Below are 19,695 nucleotides of genomic sequence, written 5' to 3' on the forward strand. Positions count from 1 at the left end.
AGAAACAAAAAAACACAAGCTGCGCTCATTTGTTAGTTAATTCACAAGCTGCTGGGAAAAAATCTTTGTTTTTTTTATGGAAACATGTTTTTAATTCACAAAAACTCCATGAAGCTGCCAGTGGGGACGCATCTTTCCCGGCTCCTCTCCATCTGTCTCCTGCCGTCTCCAGCCTCCCTCCCTGGAGCGCCCGGCCCATAGAGGAACCCCCAGCCTCCTCCTTCCTGGGCCTTTGTGTGCCTCTCTCTTCTTTTTTTTTTTTTTTTTTAACCTCTTTATTGGAGTATAACTGCTTTACAATGGTGCGTTAGTTTCTGCTGTATAACAAAGTGAATCAGCTATATGTATACATATATCCCCATATCTCCTCCCTCTTGCGTCTCCCTCCCACCCTCCCTATCCCACCCCTCTAGGTGGTCACAAAGCACCGAGCTGATCTCCCTGTGCTATGCAGCTGCTTCCCACTAGGTATCTATTTTACGTTTGGTAGTGTATATATGTCCATGCCACTCTCTCACTTCGTCCCAGCTTACCTTCCCCCTCCCCGTGTCCTCAAGTCCATTCTCTAGTAGGTCTGTGTCTTTATTCCCGTCTTTACCCCTAGGTTCTTCATGACCTTTTTTTTTTTTCTTAGATTCCATATATATGTGTTAGCATACGTTATTTGTTTTTCTCTTTCTGACTTACTTCACTCTATATGACAGACTCTAGGTCCATCCACCTCACTACACATAACTCAATTTCGTTTCCTTTTATGGCTGAGTAATATTCCGTTGTATATATGTGCCACATCTTCTTTAGCCATTCATCTGTTGATGGACACTTAGGTTGTGTCCATGTCCTGGCTGTCTGCCTGCTGCTCAAATCCCAGGAAGTTAGAGCCCAGACCCCTCCTCCAGGAAGCCTTCCCAGATCACTTCCTCTCTGTCCACAACTTCCACTGGCTGCTTCCCTGTTTTCCCTCCACACCTGCTTCTGTAGCCCTAATTAAACCATAATTCACTTTCTTTTATGCCTGCCTTCCTACTGAAATGTACTGTCATTCGGGACTAAATTTTCTAAAGTTTACTTTTTATTACACTAGCAAGATATATGGTCCATGTAGAAAATTTAGAAGACATAAGTATAAAGAAAAAGCATTGAGAAACCCGCAGTCACTGTCTCCCAGGGATGATTCCACATCCTTCCAGCTACGTGTCTATGCATGTTGCAGGCATATCTGTTGTTAAAGTATAAGAACACGGAGTGCATACTCTAAACATGCTCCCGCCCATCAACACCCTTCGTCAGCTAAATATCAATTCTTCTGCACAGTATCCATGGCACGCTTGTAGTAAATATTTCCCGCCACCCCATCAGATATTAGTTTTCCTCCTTTGACCCTAGTGAATGGTTCACAGTCCCTGGCATGAATCCTGTTGCCTGGGGACATTGCTGGGTCAGAGGCACCCACAGTCTGAAGTCTTCTGATACGTGACTGTAAATGTTGGACCCACATTACCATCTGGCGTGAAATGGCGTGGAAATGTCTGTGCCCACATCTGTCTCCATCCTGGCAATTTGTTCTGATGGTGGAAAACTGACTTTTGGTAAGAAAACCCATGGATGAGGATCTAAATGCCCAGAGAAGCTCAGTCTTCCTTCTTCCTTAGTCATTTCTCCCTCGTGCCCCAAATCCTGAGCGTCAGGAGATACGTTCTATGTGCGTAAATCTACGCCTGTTTCCCCGGGGGCTGATTGCTTGCTCTGTCGCCGGGCCTTTCTCTCCTCCCACCGTGTCTCTGGTGGTTCTGCACTGCCGTCTGTGGCCTCGTGCCTGCCCGCGCACTCTGGACCACCCCCCAGGATCACTGCCCTCTTGAAAACCCCTGGAGACAGGCACTCAGCACCCAGCGACAAGGAGCTTGGAAACGCCACCCACACGGCCCCTGCTCTGCAGCTGCAGGGACTCAGCTGCGGATCCCCCAGGGCCACACAGCCCTGGGGGTCACGGTCCACTGAAGACCTGCAATCTCCATCCTGTTAAGCCCCCTCCTCTTCCTGTGTGTGGCTGCGATGTCTCCACATGCTTCCCATGGACCTAAGCCAGCTCGGGGTGGGCGGCGGGGAGCTGTTGTAAAACACAAACTGCAGGCAGGACCCACGACGTGTCACCACGGGGCCTGGAGGGCCTTGATGCCCACCCCCTCGCCTCTCAGTGAGGGGCCGCCCCGTCCCTGCTTGTCTTGGCCGAAACCTCAGAAGGTACATCCTGTCCCATCCCCGGTTTCCCCTCCTGGGTTGTAACATGCAAGATGTCTGAAGATGTGTTTTAAGAAAATGGAGAAAAGGTGCCTTCAGCTGAAAACTCTGCCTTTCCATCCAGGCATGCGCGTCCCTGGCGGGGATGGTGACAAATGGGCCCACTGGCGCCGTCAAAACTGGAAAGATGACAAAGGAACATACCTACGAAACAGAAACAGACTCACAGACACAGAGAACAGACTGTGGTTGCGAAGGGGGGCTGGGGGAGGGGTGGATTGGGATCTTGGGGTTAGCAGGTGTGAACTATTATATATAGGATGGATACACAACAGGGTCCTACTGTATAGCACAGGGAACTATATTCAATCTCCTGTGATAGACCATAAGGGAGAAGAAGATGAAAAATATACATACGTCTATAACTGAGTCACTTTGCTGTACAGCAGAAATTAACACAGCATTGTAAATCAACTAGACTTCACTAAAATTTTTTTAAAACCCTGGAAAAATGGCAGGACTCCTCTTAGGATGATCTGAGTGTCCGTAAGTCTCTGAATAGGAGTCACCATAGGAGGAACCCTGTCTCTGAAGACTGTCAGTGCAGACTTGCCACGTCCTCTGTCTCGGCGGCAAGCACTCTGGGAGATCCCGTCCTGCAGCACGGAGAGCACACGTGTTAGGTCCTAGGACTGCAGAACTCCGTGTGACGGTGCGGGCACGTGTGGACTCGTGCAGCCCTCTACCCTCGGCCGCTGCTTGGCGTCGTTTGGGTCTTTGTAAGGGTCACGGCTGGTGGAGCGTGAGCTGCACGGGGCAGGCACATGTGGTGTAGACACCCTGTGACTTGTGTGTGCTGTGTGAGGACACGGGGTTTCCTAGATCGGGGGTGGACACGGAGTGCAGGCCCGCCTCACCCTCTTCGCGGCGTAGCCCATGCACCCCGGAAGTGACACAGAAGCGTTGCTCTGCTGGGACCCACGCTGTGGACAGCGTTCGGGGTCCGAGTCCCCGCCCAGCACAGTGTGTTTCCCGGACGTGCAGGGCCCTGGCGTGGGGGCCATGAGCCGACTGTGGGGTGTGCCCCTGTCAGCCCTCACCACGCAGCAGGGCCTCCTCCTTTGGTCTCCTTCCTCTTCTTTCTTCTTCTCCACACTGGAGACCTCTTTTTCCAGTTTTCTCAAGTTTCAACTGCTTTCCTACCAGAAGGAAAGAAATCTAAATGTTAGTGGTGCTTTTTTCCAGGTTTTGAGACTACAAACAGGTTTTTCTTTCTCCATTTCTAACGTTGTCTCACTTTTCCCATAACGTTTATGACTTTTATAATGGGAGAAAACAATAATTGTGTATTAACGTCCTTTTGGGATTTGAATGACAGACCCCTAAGAAGCGTGTGACTTTCAATGCTAAGTGACTGTAACAAGCTGTGTCTTCACGAGCTCCGAGGATTTGTCCCCAAAGAGGCAGTAACGGGACTCTGACGCCAAGGCTGACGCACGCCCTGTCTGTTCTCTCCTAGGTGCCCCAGGACGAGTGGGGAGGGTACCCCACTGGGGGCAAAGACGAGGAAATTCCCTGCAGAAGGATGAGGAGCGGCAGTTACATCAAAGCCATGGGTGACGAGGAAAGCGGGGAGTCGGACTCCAGCCCCAAAATGTCCCCCAAGGCGGCCCTCCGGCCGGAGCCCCTGCTCAAGTCCATCGGACAGAGGCCGCTGGGAGACCTCCAAACGTAAGCCCCCCACGCGCCTCCCTCACCCCATCCCAGGGCTCTTCTCACACTAACCGCGGCCGGTTGTCCAAACACCCTAGAAAAAGTCCTGGGTTGAAAATATTAGGCTCAATGGCCGTCAATTTTCAAGTCCTTAAAAAATAAGCAATCAGACCTTCGGTTATTTACTCGTTGCATAGTAATTAAGGAAACACACTTGGGCAGTTTCTGTGTCAAATATTAATTTTCTAGTACCTATCATAGCCAATGACCCATCCGTGTCTTCTCAGATCATTCCAGCTATTAGGAGCACATCTGTGTGAGTGTGTGTGTGTGTGTGTGAAAATCACAATGGGGAATTTTTTGTTTACTATAACTTTACAAGTGCACATGTAGGCAACAAATTTTTTGCAGGGTAGGGGCAGGAACTGGATTAATTTTACAAATATCATAGCATATGCTTTATATATTCGTCCAAAAATACATTGGGGTTTTTTTTGTTTTTTCTTTAATTGAAGTGTAGTTGACTTACAATGTTGTACCAGTCTCTGCTGTACAGCAAAGTGGCTCACTTATACACACATAGACATTCTTTTTTGATATTCTTTTCCATTATGGTTTATCCCAGGAGACTGGATATAGTTCCCTGTGCTCTACAGTAGGACCTTGTTGTTTATCCAGTTTATATATACTAGTTGCATCTGCTAATCCCAAACTCCCAGTCCATCCCTCTCCCTCCCCCTTGGCAACCACAAGTCTGATCTCTATATCTGTTAGTCTGTTTCTGTTTCATAGATAGGTTCATTTGTGCCGTATTTTAGATTCCACATGTAAGTGATATCATATGGTATTTGTCTTTCTCTCACTTACTTCACATAGTATGATAGTCTCTAGGTCCATCCATGTTGCTGTAAGTGGCATTATTTCACTCTTTTTATGGCTCAGTAGTATTCCATTGTATATATGTGCCACATCTTCTTTATCCATTCATCTGTCGATGGACATTTAGGTTGCGTCCATGTTTTGGCTATTGTGAATAGTGCTGCAATGAACATAGGGGTGCATGCAAAGACACATTGTTGATAAATTTAACTAATTTCCAAAATATAAACAGAGGAGACTAGGAACTCGGCTATTCATTTGAACTATGAAAATATGACTGTAATTCTTAGCAGTCACCTTGTGTGTTTTTGGTCCTTCCAGCTAAGTCTGGATGTAAGTGCAAAGAACTGTCTGCTTTTCCCACCACAAGCTGTGGCTTCTCTGGTGTGAAGGTTCAACAAGAGGGTGAAGCAGCAGCTCAGTGCTTTGCCAGTGTTGCATCCAGAGTTGTTCTTGTAACGTAGTGAGAGGTTGAGGCTGTGACCAGGGTGTCACCTTTGTGTCATCCCCCACCCGTGCCCCATGCACATGGCGACATGTGAAACAATGGTGTGATTTCTCCTGATAAATCCAGTCATCTGTTAAATGTTACCTCACAGGATGAAAAATTAAAATTTGGAATTGAACCGTATCCTACATTTGACAAACGTGAACAGTACCTTTATGACCTCGGTCACTTAAATCCCTCAGCAGTTGTGTTGGGGATGCCAGGCAGGAACGGGTGAGGCAGGCAGCGACGTCTGTCTCGTTCCTTACGGGTCCCCTAAGGTAAGGCGCTGCCTTACACAGAGGAGGTGGTCACGGGAGGTTTGTGAATCAGTGCCTGGGAGCCAAGCCAGAGGCTCGCCCTGTGGAGCTCACAGAGGGATAACAGGGAGGGGGCGTGTAAGCAAAGAAAGCAAACCGTTGGAAGAGGTTGTCAGTGGAAGGTTGTTCTGGGAACCTAAGAAGTGAAGGGTTAGGGGTGGGGAATCAGAGGCATCACCTGACGCAGGCACCCAGCCGTAGAGGGCTGGACCAGGCATCAGTCTCCCCAGCTTGATTTGGGGGTGCCTGAAGACACATCTGAGAACTCTGGGTTATCTGAAAACCCCACCCCCCCAGGCAGCAGTTGTGCGTAGCAGGTCTTGGGGTTCTGATCCACTGGGTAGGGCCACCGACTTAACTCCTCATTTTAAAAGTTCGTGATTCATTTCACGATTGTGCACATTGAAAGCAAACCATGAAAAAGAAATCAAAGCAAGCAGCGTTTGAACTGTGAGCAGGGATCAGGCCTTTTAAGAATTAAGCACTTTGGGGCTTCCCTGGTGGCGCAGTGGTTGAGAGTCCGCCTGCCGATGCAGAGGACACGGGTTCGTGCCCCGGTCCGGGAAGATACCACATGCCGCGGAGCGGCTGGGCCCGTGAGCCATGGCCGCTGAGCCTGCGCGTCCAGAGCCTGTGCTCCGCAACAGGAGGGGCCGCAGCAGTGAGAGGCCTGCGTACCACAAAAAAAAAAAAAAAAAAAAAAAGAATTATGCGCTTTGTTTTCCTATTACAAGGTCCCTCCTCCCTGTCTGCTGACCCCAGACAGGTCGTGCTCCCTGGAGCCCTGTCCCCAACCCTTGACTCCTCCCCGCGGGACCACGATTCCCTTCTTCTTCAGCGGTCAGCGCCTGCCTCTCATCCCTCCCCTCATCTGTACCAGGCGCCAATGCTGACGATGTTCAGAAGATATTGTTTGTTTACATTTGGAAAACCCGCATCATTACCCACCATCGTAAAAATTCCCTCAAAAACCCAAGAGAGTGATGGGGAGGCAAGGCCACCGGACAGAGTAACCGTTCGCCACCCGCGTGTGGAAGTGGAGCTGGGGGTTCATCCCCAGAGGCTTCTAACCCCAGCACACCCACTGCACTTCATACCTCGGGAAACGTGGGGGGAAATGAGTAGAGTATGCTGCCTATCGCCTGCTCCTGTCCTCAGCTCACTTACGTCTGCGCTGGCCTTGCAGACGCTGCCCACTCTGTCTGCAGAGATAAGCCCTCGGTCGGGCGCTTCTTCCCCTTATCCTGTGTTTATCACTCCGTTCATCCCTCTGACACGTGCCAGGCACTGTGCTAAATTCTCCTTACACGTGTGTGGATTATTCTCTTCCCCCAAGTCTGACACTGCAGTGGAGATGTGAAGGGGGAGGGGGCGGCACCCTGTGACATGTCCAGACGACACTGTGCCCTGCAGGACTCCTCTGCTAATTCACAAAGTCCGTGAAACTCCCATAACAAGTCGCTTTTTGTGTTGACGTATGAAATTTCTCTTTAAAATACGTTACTGGGAGGTATATCAAGTAAGTTGTTACTATTGCCTGTTAGGATCTTAGCACATCTTAGAATTTTATAGATTTCAATCTAATTTCACTTCTTTTCGTCCTAAATGGCATCATGAAAACTCAACTCTTTACCCAGGGAAATAAAAACTGTGCCCATTTTATGGAATAGAACCTTGAGTCAGAGGAACAAGGTCCTGAAGGCCACGTAAGGGACCAGGGGTTTGAAATGCAAAGTTCTTTTACTCCCACGTCCAAGGAAAGTATTTCACCCAAATAGCAGGATCCTGTGCCTGGGGACCAGCATGATCTCTGAGAGGAAGGAATTGGTAGTTCTCAAGCGGTGTTTAAGATATGACCGAAAGCTATCAGATTTAGCAGTGCATTGAATGTTTTCCCTCTGACACCACAGAACTTCACCAGCAGGAGCTGGCTGACAGAACAGTTTAAGAGTCAAGTGACAAACGTAAGAATTAGTGTCTGCCGACCTCCTTTAGGTTTTATTCTCAGTATGCACAATTAATTCTATCCACATTCATAACGGTATTTAAGAATGCAGATAAAATAGCCAGATGAACCTAGTAATTATACTTTAGTCTTAATTGAATGGGCTGATGGATTTATGTTCTTATCGTTGAATTATCATATGGGCACACTGAAACCTTAGGAATTTTACGAGCCTCCCAAGTCACAGTAAACACTGGTATAAAATGGACTTTCCCAGCAGCCGTTCTTCAATCTGCCCAGCTAAGACCTGAAACGAGATTGGGCGTTTAGTTGCCTGTTACCAGCCCTTTTGAGCCGTATAATATAAAACCCCTTCTGTGAAGGCTGCACGTACTCGAAATGCTTGACCTCTGGGAACAGTGATTCTGTTGAACACTGTCTTGTCTTCCTTCTGTTAAACCGAGAAAAAAGTCAGTCTTCTCATTAATAACTGAGTGCATGTCCTTATTACACATATAAGGATTTTTGCTTTCACCTTGCTGTGTTCTCTATAGAGTGCAAGGTGAGAGAAAGTCTTTCCACTCTCGAAAGAAAAATGAAACAAAAACAGACATGCAAAGACCTGTCACAGCTGTCTTAATGCTCAGAATTCTCAACAGTTGTGTTGACTGAGCAGGAAAATCAGACCCCCAGGCCGGGGATAGACCCTGTCTCTCTGTGGGGCAGACCCTGCCCATAGGCAGACACCATTTAGAATGATTTTAAATGAAGTGCAAATTTCAAGATGCTACTGAATCTAATTTACTGGATTTTTAAATTAGCTTATGTATTAGTATCTGGAGAATTCACTTTTTATAATTATGAAAGGTAGACCAACTAATTTAATTTGGGGGCTTTGAGGTATTTTTTTTTCTGCTTAGTTGAATTGAGAAGTCAAAGCTTTAATAATTTGGAACATCTCTGAGTCATTATCTCAAGAAGGTAGCATTTTAAATTTATAGAGAAAGGAGAGCTTATTTTAAGAACTACTTCATATGTAAAGATAAACTCAGGTGGGTTACAGATATAAGCATAAGAATCATATTTGTATGTGTGAGTATATACAGGTATGTGTGTGTATATATATATGTGTGTGTGTATACATGTATGTGTATATACATGTGTATGTATATGTATATGTGTATATATAGACACGAATATGTGTATATGAATATTTTACAATCTTGGGTTGGAGAAGGCATATCCAAACATTATTCCACAGTGAGAAACTACAAGACATTGACAGATTTTAATTCATAAAACTAAAAACGTATTCATGGTAAAAGCCAACAAACAAATCAACAAGCTAAAAGTACTGGCACCAAAGTAAAACAATCATAAAAACCTGGGAAAATCTTCCATAATACAGGTGACACATTTTCATACTCTTCATACGAAGAGATGCCTTACAAATCAGTAAGGAAAAAGTGAGCACTGTAGCTATGAAAATGGACAAAGGCTAGAAAAGACTGTTTATGGGGCTTCCCTGGTGGCACAATGGTTAAGAATCTGCCTGCCAATGCAGGGGACATGGGTTTGAGCCCTGGTCCGGGAAGATCCCACATGCCGCAGAGCAGCTAAGCCCATGTGCCACAACTACTGAGCCTGCGTGCCACAACTACTGAGGCTGCGCTCTAGAGCCTGCGAACCACAACTACTGAGCCCAGGTGCCACAGCTACTGAGCCCAGGTGCCACAACTACTGAAGCCCACGCACCTAGAGCCCGTGCTCCTCAACAAGAGAAGCCACTGCAATGAGAAGCCCACGCACCGCAAGTAGAGAAAGCCCGCGTGCAGCAATAAAGACCCAACGCAGCCAAAAATAATTTCATTTTTTAAAAAGACTGTTTATATACCTTATCAATAATTGAAACTTTTAGAGAGTATTTTAGCATTCCACTTAAAGCTAAAAATCTAAAATCTTATTCTAAAGAAATAGCTGTAAAACATACAAATATGTGCAAAAATGTAGTGATGCGCACAATTTCATTGTATATCACTGTAAGAAATTGTAAATTGCCTACATGCCCATCCGTAGGCCTTGGGTCCCACTTGGGACGATCTAGCCTCTGGATACACCTGTAAGCAGTGACACAAGTAAAATGTTGTTCATTGCAACATCGTCAGTAATAGCAAAAGTTTAAAACAAGCCAAAGTTCACCACTATAGTACTGATTGAATAATAGATATACAAGTATTAAAATAGTAGAATATTATTAATCGAATATACTAGAATATTAGGCAGCTATAAAAAATGAGGAAGATTTCTATGTACCGATTTGGAGCAATCCAGGTTACATCACCTTTAAAAAGCAAAGCATAGGACATTATTATATAGCTGCCACTTTTCTATAATAAAATGGGAAGATAAGATTAAAACTCATATCAGTTTATATTACATAAAGAAACAATAGAAGAATAAATAGAAATTAATAAAAATGTTTACCTCTAAGGAGTGAAGAGGAAGTAGGTGCAATAGGGCTGGGACCAGGACATCTCAACATGTCCCTTTTCTGTATATAGTGTTAACCTTCATTTATGCAAATGTGCCATCTATTCAGAAATACCAGAACTTAGAAGACACAATAAAAGAAAATAAAACCCGCTCTCAAAAAACAGAGCAGCCAAGAAGAGATTTAGAGGTAACCACTGACAGAACTATCAGAGAGAACCTAAAAATAACGAATTAATGCCAAAGGCTCTAAGGGAAAACGTGGACTACTCACATACACAGAAGGGAAGGTGGCAGAGAGAGAAAAATTAGAAGAAAGAGGCGGCTAGAAATACTACAGATGAAAGTCATGGTGTTAGAAGTAAGGAATTTTGCTGCTGAGCTCCTCAGCAGCCTCAGCATAGCTGAGTGATAATCAGTGAGCTTGAAGATAGGTCCACAGAAATCACCAAACTGAAACGCAAAGACAAAAAGGTAAGAAATAAAAAGTGGAAACGAGCATTCAAGAACTGTGGGAAAATATCAAACTGTCCAACACACCGGAATCCTGGGAGGAAAAGAGAAGGGGAAGCAGTCAATAGAAGAAACATTTGAAGCCATAACGCCCAAGAATTCATAAAAATAATGAAAGACATTAAATCACAGATTGAAGAATCTCAGAAGATCTCAAGAAAGATAAGTACCAGAAACAAAACAAAAGCCACACGTATACACACACCATTTTCAGACTACCAGAAACCAAGGATAAAGAGACAATCTTAAAGAAAGCTGGAGAAGAATTAAAGACACATTACATACAGAGGAACAAACCATTTTCACAGACTTTTTGTCATAAAGTATTCAAGCCAGAAAATAATGAAGTAACATCTTTAAAGTGTTAAAAGAGCAACCTATTCACCCAGAATTCTAGACTTAGAGAAAGTATCTTTCAAAAATGAAAGTGAGACATTTATGTTTATTTCTAAGTTCAAGAAACAATGCAAATGTATTTAGCACAGATTGGAAGACAACAAGAGCATAATAAATTTTAGCTTTTCTTACTAAAAAAAAAAAAAGTGAAAGAAAGACTTTTTCACAAAAACAAAAGCAGAGAAAAACATTGCCATCAGACCTGTACTAGGAGAAATATTAAAGGAGGTTCTTCAGGCACGAATATGGGATACTACGAGGACAGACAGACATCTGGGGCTGTGCAAAAAAAGGACAGTTCCACATCTGCGTTGTGATGATAGCTACAGGACCACGCGCCTGCCACCATGCCCAGAGCTGTGCGGAAAGGGAGGGACGCTGACAGTGGGCACCTGAGCCAGAACTGGAAAACCCAATCCCGCGAAATCAAACCCAGAGGGCGGTAAAGTGGGGTGGGTGCAAGCAACTCCTCCGTGGCGAGGCGTCAACATTAATCCGGGACAGGAGGAGGCGAGAGCCCTGCAGCCTCACCCCCTTGTTGCTGGTTCACATCAGGCAACATAAGACATGCCCCTTGGCCGCTGGTTGGAGAGGAGATCGAACGAGTTACAGGAGAGAACCCCGGCTCAGAGGTGAGCGCCGGAGAGGAGCTGGGGAGATGGGCTCAGATGGTCCCTCTGGCTGCTCACCTGCGCTCGGAGAAGGGAGCTTCCTTTTCTCCTGATGTACACTGACTCGATCGTCTCAATGACCTAGAAACCTGCCCTGTGACTCTCCTAGAATTCACTGGCCGGTAGCAACCGGTCGTGCCCCCTGGCTGCTGGGGAGGGGTCAGGTCTGCTTCAGGGCCACAGTGGGGTCAACCTGAGAAACCCTGAAAGGCACAGGGCGTGCAGGATCCATCTAGAGCGGCTCACTGAGCATCCCACGGGACCACTTTCCCCATTTCTAGGGCCATCAAGCACGGCTTTTCTGCTCTTTCCTGATGTGGGGCTCCCTTTTGAATTTGGCAAACCCCCGCCAGCTCCTAGCATGTCTCACATACCGACCCCAGGCCCAGTGTATCACAGGCTCATCTCCCCTCAGCGTCCCATTTCTGAGCATCCTCGCACCCAGGGCACCTGGCTGAGCCCCAGGGCAGATCCCTCACCCTCCAGCCCCTCGCAGCTTGGCAAGCCTTTCTTCTCACCCTTCCCAAGGCTCCTGGCAATCTGCCTTCCAGCGCTACTGAACTCCCTGCCGTCTCCTGACTGCACCGTCGGCTCACACTTCTGCGCTCCTGTTCACCCTTCAGTACCCGCTCAGGGTTCCCTCCTCCTGGGGGTCTTCCTGAGTCAGTGCCCCGCCGGGCGCTTCCCGAGTCCTCTGCCCTGGCCTCTACCATACGCGTGTCTGCTTTCCCTAACAGAGAGATGTCCTGTCTATTACAGCCATCGTATCTTCACTGTGTGGCATTTTATATGGGCCCCATACACACTGAATGAATGAAGAAAACTGACTTCTTATGAATCCCTAGTCAGGGATCATTGTTAATTAACTTAATAAGCGAACTTCTATTAAGGGCACCAGTAAAATCATTTTTAAAGTTTCTAAAAATAAAAATTATAAGTTGAAAAGATGTGTGAAAGCCCATTCACATTCACTCAACTCCTTAAACTCTCTAATAATTAGTCCCAAAAGGACCAGATGCTAGCCTCCTTGAAAATATCACACACCTTAAATGTGAAAATCTTCAACCAATAGGGGACCATATGCTCCATGGAGAGGTATTCTCTTTCACAGTTTCCACTGCTACCCATGGTCTGGTGACTTCCACACCCTCCATTTCAGCTAGAGGAAACCATGGGGGTTTCTTCTGTGCCAGGTAATGTTAAAGCTGTTGCCAGCACTACGAGTGTGTATTTACAGCTCTGAAGGGTGTGACCTCCTGGCTTCCCAGGTAGCTGAAAATGTCTCTCATCAGAGACTGAACAGAAGGTAGGGACCAAGGGACACCTGGCGCTGTGCCCCTCAGGTCTCCACCCACCGGCTAAGCAGTCCCACTGCAGGCTTTGCAGACTCAGCAGGCGTCTGTCTGTGAAGGAAGGTGGACCTGCTCAGCACTGTGGCCTTTTTCTATCTCTATTCATGGACGTCACCAGGATCTCACCCTCACACCTCTTCATTTATTTTGATTGTTTCTCTAGTAAATCCTCAGTTTTTGATTCTCAGACTGTGGAATCAGCTCTGTGTTGAGTTATTATTCTCTACTGTTTTCTTGTTTTCTAATTCAGTTATTATGCTCTTATTGTTAATTTTTTCTTCGTATTTCCTTAGACCTAATCTGTTATTTCTCTCATTCTTCAGCTGAATGCTTATTTAGTAGTGAAAGTGTTTAAGACTATGAATATTCCTAAGGGTGTGCCTATACCTGCCTCACACATACCCTGATAGCGGATGCTTTTGTTGTCCCTACTTTCTGGATAGTCTGCAATTTTGTTTTGATGTTCCCCTTGATCAAGGGTTTGAATGGATTAAATGAAGGAAAGATCAACTTACTAGGATAAATGTGGTAGCCACTAGTAACTGTTTTTCTTCCTTTTAATTACTCTTTGAAACTTCAGTATTGTGTAGAGTTTTTAATACTGACCACCTTTCCTTTCCAGCCCTTTGGGCAGGGAACTTGATTTTAGAGAAACAGATAAAATATTGTTCTTTTTTCCACTGTGTTCCCATTTCTCATGGTATGAGCTCTCGATTCCCCCAAAAGTCGTCAGTCCTGATCACTCTCGCAGCTGCACGTGCACTTACTCACTCTTCAGTCTACCACAGAGCTACTTTTGGCCTTTTTGCTCCCATTCATCTAAGTGTGACATGTGCTTTCCTGCACAAAGCTGAGGACGTTTCCTCAGTTCACCTCATGCTGAACTGCCAGTGTTCAGATAGCATAATGGACAAAGAATTTGTCACACTTGAACAGTGAAGAGTGTTGAAAGCAATCACTCTTTAAACACAAGTCACTGTCTTTACCTCTGTGGACTTCAAACGTCTAACAGTGACACACAGATGGATCAGCTGAGCACTTGTGAGAGGTCAGACAGGGCTTTCTGTTAATAAACCAGAAGCCAGTGGCTGTCAAAGCACTGACTGTTTCCAGAGAATGCACTGAATAAAGAGATTAGAGCAAAGAGAGGCAAATCTGTAAGATGTGGGTGCAAAATTAAATAAAATTAAGCCGAAGAGTAAACCTGAAGCAGCAGTGACTTTTACTAAGTCACATTATATGCAATTCTCCCAAATGTAGTAAAGATGATTTATTCTATTGAAATCATTGTCTTCCTTGGTGTATAATAATTAATATATGGATTCTCCATTTATTTGTCCATCCAATAAGTAAGTGTATGTTAAGGGCTGGGTGTGTAAATAAGATATCAAGTAAATAAATGAATAAATGTACAGATTGCCAGGATATTAACTAGGCATCTAAAACTAAACAGTTAATTTTATTTATTTATTTATTTATTTTTTAATTTTATTTTTTTGCGGTAGGCGGGCCTCTCACTGCTGTGGCCTCTCCCGTTGCGGAGCACAGGCTCCGGACGCGCGGGCTCAGCGGCCATGGCTCACGGGCCAAGCCGCTCCGCGGCATGTGGGATCTTCCCGGACCGGGGCACGAACCCGTGTCCCCTGCATTGGCAGGCGGACTCTCAACCACTGCGCCACCAGGGAAGCCCTAAACAGTTAATTTTAAATGACAGAAATCATTTTCACAGAGTTTAAAAAGTGAGGTTTTGATTAACTAAACTGCTTTTGAAATAATCATTTTATCATGGTTAAAAGTGTTTTTAAAATCTCTCTTATTGGGCTTCCCTGGTGACGCAGTGGTTGAGAGTCCGCCTGCCGATGCAGGGGACACGGGTTCGTGCCCCGGTCCGGGAGGATCCCACATGCCGCGGAGCAGCTGGGCCCGTGAGCTGTGGTCGCTGGGCCTGCGCGTCCGGAGCCTGTGCTCCACAGCAGGAGAGACCACGACAGTGAGAGGCCCACGTACCGCAAAAAAAAAAAAAAAAAAAAAAATCTCTCTTATTGCGAAATTTGGCAATATATATCAAAAAAATACTTATGTTCATTCTTCCCAGAGCCTCCAGTGAGAACTCAGTCTGGCTGGAGGCTTGGTGTCCGTCTGTGGTACCGTGAGCAGAGAACCCGGTCATGCTGGGCCAGACTGTGACCTACAGTTCTGATGTGAGCTAGCCCTTGAGTGTTGCCTTAAGCCAGCAAATTTATGGTAATATGTTATGCAGTGTATTAGTCAGGGTTCTCCAGAAACATAGGGTATGTGTGTGTGTGTGTGTGTGTGTGTGTGTGTGGAGAGAGACAGAGACAGAGAGATTAACTGTAAGGAACTGGCTCTCGTGATTGTGCAGGCTGGCAAGTCCAAATTCTGCAGGGCAGACTGGCAGACTAGAGGCCCAAGGAAGAATTTAGGATGTAGCTTGAGTCTGAAGACAGTATGGAGGCACAATTTCTCTTCCCGAGGAGGTCAGTCTTTCCTCTTAAGACTTTCACCTGATTAGATGAGGCCCACCCGTATAATGGAGGGCAATCTGCTTACTCAAAGTCCACCAATTTAAATATTAATTGCAGCCAAAAAAAAAAAAACCATCACAGCACTATCCAGAATACTGTTTGACCAAATATATGGGTCCCACAGTATAGCCAAGTTGATACATAAAATTAACCATCAGACACAGCAGTGGAAAACTAATACAGGAAGTCACTAGGGAATTTTCTGTCACTCCAGTGGTTAGGACTCCACACTTTCACTGCCATTGGACCGGGTTCAATCCCTGGTAAAGAAACTAAGATCCTGAAAACCAGTGGCACAGCCAAAAAAAAAAAAAAAAAAAAGGAAGGCACTAAAATATTAGTAATGGTTATCTTTGGGTGGTGGATTTGTAGCTGAATTTTATTATTTTTGTAATATTTTTAAACTTTTTCCAAAAGCATATATTAATGTTAAAATAAGAAAAGATATTGAAAATCAGTTGTATTGTCTTCTAAGCCCCCTCGTAACCTGTAATTACTGTCTCTCCAATAATAACACTGCATTTAAATGAATTTTCCTTGTGTTGTAAAGTTACAATAGTAACAAATTTATGCTCAGTGACTTTATTAGACTTCTCAGCTGCAAGTGGAATTATAATTTTATGTGGATTTTAAAGCCATAAAATGAAATTTATTCCCAGTAGTATTCCCACATTTTGTGTCTCCAAGGCTCACGTTACATGAGACTTACAGTAAGAGTTGCTGGTGGAGAGATGCATATCATTGGGAGTCGTTGTGGCTTGGTGTTGTCACCAGGGAACCTCTTCCTTAATGGAGTGAAAGGGATGAGCATTTGAGGGTTACTTACCTGGAGTCTCTCTAAAATCACTTCTAAGTCCAACACCACAAGGAGTACTTGGAAAAGGAGCCTCCAACATACCCCTGGTCCAGACAGTCAAGGGCTTTCCCAGCACACATGCCCCTCCCAGCATCGGGCCCCCTCCCAGTATCGGGTGACTTTCAACTATTGCAGAGTTCCCATACTGAGAGTTTTACATCTGTCACTTTCCTGCACAGTTGATGTCATAATTCTTCTTTTTTATCTTCTGTGTTTTTCTCTACTTCTTGATTAAATTATGACCTCTTCGAATGACAATGTACGCTCATTTCTTTTTATTATCCCTGAAATTGTCATGCAGAGAATGTTCAACAAACATTGCTAGCTGACTGGGACCCCATTTATGATCTCTTTGTGGTACAGTTACACTCTTATTTTTATTTCAAATCGAGGTACATTTAGTGATTATCTCCTATCACAACAGGGTAGTAGATTCTACTGTTGATTCTTACGTTTGTACAGTGAGTATCAAATAGTTATTAAATTCAGCATTTGTCATTAAACACTGCAATAGTAAAAGAACTCTTTCTTCTTAAGTAGCATGTACCTCTTATTTTATACAGTGGTAGGTAATCAAATATTTAACCTATAAAATCAAGAGTCAGAAAATATAATGGAGTGAGAAAAATGGAAATCCATATTTAACTGCCTCAGTGGTATTTAATCTCAGGTGCTAATAGGGAAAATACTAGAACAAAGGCAGCTATTTCAGGGTAGAACAGAATGTGTTCTCCCTACATACCCCTCCTCTGCGCACACCAGCTGACGTGGAATTTATTTATTTGATGTGGTCTCCGTTACCAGACTTCCCTCTAAGTCTCCTGAGAGCACAGAACACGTCTTCGTTATCCTGACACAGAGCAGGTGCTTAATAATATTTGATGGATGGAATCGCTTATAAGGAAGTTTTAGCTGGGGCCAATTACGTGTGGTTTTTAGAGATAATTTTTACTGTAACTCTGTGTCCCACTCATCTCCTTTGTGAGGCTAATAATTCTCTTTAAAAATTGTTCCTGAAGGTCATACAGAGCCACTGAAGATTTCAAGGAAGCAACAGATTTCTATACTAGAGAGATCGGTCCGTCTGGGTGGACACAATTAGGTGTCTATCAGGAAATCCAGATGACTTGTCAGGGGCTGCCTTAATGATGGCAGTCGGGGTGGAGAAAATGTGTTGGGAGGTACACATGTTAGGGACAGAGCCGGACACAGGAGCAGGCACAGGCGAACCCCCGAGGCTGTGACTTGGGCGGGGCTGGGGGTGTGAGTCAGTGAGAGGGGGAGGCTGGCAGGAGAAGCAGACATCGGGAAGGTGCTGAGTCCAGCCTGGACACACTGAGTCTACAGTGGCGGAGAGGAGTGGCCCCCGCAGTCCTGGTGACCAGGTAAGAGACCAGACCTCCCAGACCCGGTGCTGCCTACCTGCCGAGTGCCCGCTCTCTCTGCCTTCTGGGCCTGGTGGAGGGGTGGGCACAGTGGGGACATGTCAGAAAGACACAGACTAAACTGAAGGAGCCCCAGTGGCCAAAACTAGGACAGTTTGAGCCACAGAAGAAATAATAAAAGTATTAGATTGTCATCCACAAAAGAAGCGCCCATGAGTCCATACTGATATTTGCAAAGCACTGAATAAATAAATGATGGGGAAGCAGGATAGTGCTTTCTTGCAGTAGAATTTTTTTTTTTTTTTTTTTTTTTTTGCCGTATGCGGGCCTCTCACTGTTGTGGCCTCTCCCGTTGCGGAGCACAGGCTCCAGACGCGCAGGCTCAGCGGCCATGGCTCACGGGCCCAGCCACTCCATGGCATGTGGGATCTTCCCGGACCGGGGCACAAACCCGTGTCCCCTGCATCGGCAGGCGGACTCTCAACCACTGCGCCACCAGGGAAGCCCATTGCAGTAGAATTTTTAACATAGGAGGATTAGGGGAAAGAAAGTCACACCTGGGCCAGCACCGCCATGTTAACTGATGCAGCAAGAGTGACCGACGGGCGAGCGAAGGCTCACGTCTGCTTGGCCTCAAAATATCTGCCTACAAGACGTGTATTAGTTATCAAGGGAACAATGGAAATGTCACAGTGGAGAACCAGCAGGACCCTCCCCCACTTAACCAGGTAATTAGGGTTGACATCAGCCCTCTGAGATGCAAAGACTTCACACACCCTGGATATGATGCACAGAGCAAGTACATCACTTCTGAGGGGTTCTCACCAGAAATGCATCACCTCCACCTGATGGTGGAAAAAGTCCACAACCCAAGTGAGGGGATAGTTACATAATACGCGATGAACACTCTTCCAGAGCATCTGTCATGACAGACAAGGGCGGACGGGGGAATCGTCACAGGTTGGAGGAGATTCAGGAGCCAGGACAACCAAATGCAGCCTGGATGGGTCCTGGACCATGAAAAGATCACTCGTGGGAAAACTGGTCAAATTCTAATAAGTTCCAATTTCCTGGTGTTTCTAATTATACACAATTCTGTAAGATGTGAACATTAAGGAGAGGTGGGGGAAGGGTGTATGGAAACATTCTACAATATTCTTGGAACTTTTTGTAGGTTCAAAATTATTGCAAAACATTGTTTGTAGTTAATGATATGCTGTGGCTGGTAAATGTCACTGAAATCGGGTCTTTGTTTAGCAATTCCGCCATCGGTTTACACATCACTGCTTGGAGGTCGTGTCTGATCCAGGATCTTTGGCTCTGAAGGTGAAAGGCTCAAGCAAAGTGGGGAATGTGCTGACTGATAAAACCAAAGTGTCCAGGGCTGGAGACACCCTGAGGCCTGCATCCGCAGAGGCCAGGCAGCAAGCCTGTAGACTCACTCCTGCTTTGCTGTGTGTTTGCTGCATCCAGACTCTCCCAAGCCAGGGAGGGATGGCCATGGCCCATCCAGGCTGGCACTGCCCAGTCCATTTCAGGGCATTTGTTCATTTCCCGTCAAGCAGATACTGACCGAGCTCCTGTGAGGTGTCAGGCACCACTTAGGTGCTTTAGAAACATAATGAACAAAACAGACAGAAATCCCAGGCCTTGTGGTTCTTCATCTCCAACAGAGGAGGGCACACCATTCACGTGATAGCTAATCAGTAATAAATGAGTGAAGAGCATCGCATGCTAGAGGCGGGAAGTGCCACAGGGAAAAATGATCCGAGTCTGGGGGTCTGGTAGGCCTGCGAGTGGGGGTATGTGGGTGGCTTGGGGAGTGGTTTGCAGTTGAAGTGGTCCGGTCAGGGTGGGCTTCCCGGGAAGGTGACAGCCAGGCACAGGTGTTGGCATGAGGA

The 19,695-nt window shown here is 45.8% G+C and overlaps 1 protein-coding gene across 1 annotated transcript in view; it reads left to right on the top strand.

Annotated features, from left to right (window-relative positions):
• DLGAP2 (DLG associated protein 2) overlaps window positions 1-19,695 on the top strand; it is a gene marked incomplete at its 3' end in the record, with an annotated part of 747,505 nt that overhangs the window by 657,063 nt on the left and 70,747 nt on the right. Inside the window, exon 7 of the mRNA XM_081221055.1 lies at window positions 3,761-3,972. Within this exon, the coding sequence (XP_081077181.1) occupies window positions 3,761-3,972 (212 nt within the window). The remainder of the gene's footprint in view (window positions 1-3,760; window positions 3,973-19,695) is intronic.

The sequence above is a fragment of the Mesoplodon bidens genome (assembly GCF_964165515.1).
Source record: "Mesoplodon bidens genome assembly, chromosome: 20".
In the NCBI taxonomy this organism is placed as follows: Eukaryota; Metazoa; Chordata; class Mammalia; order Artiodactyla; family Ziphiidae; genus Mesoplodon; species Mesoplodon bidens.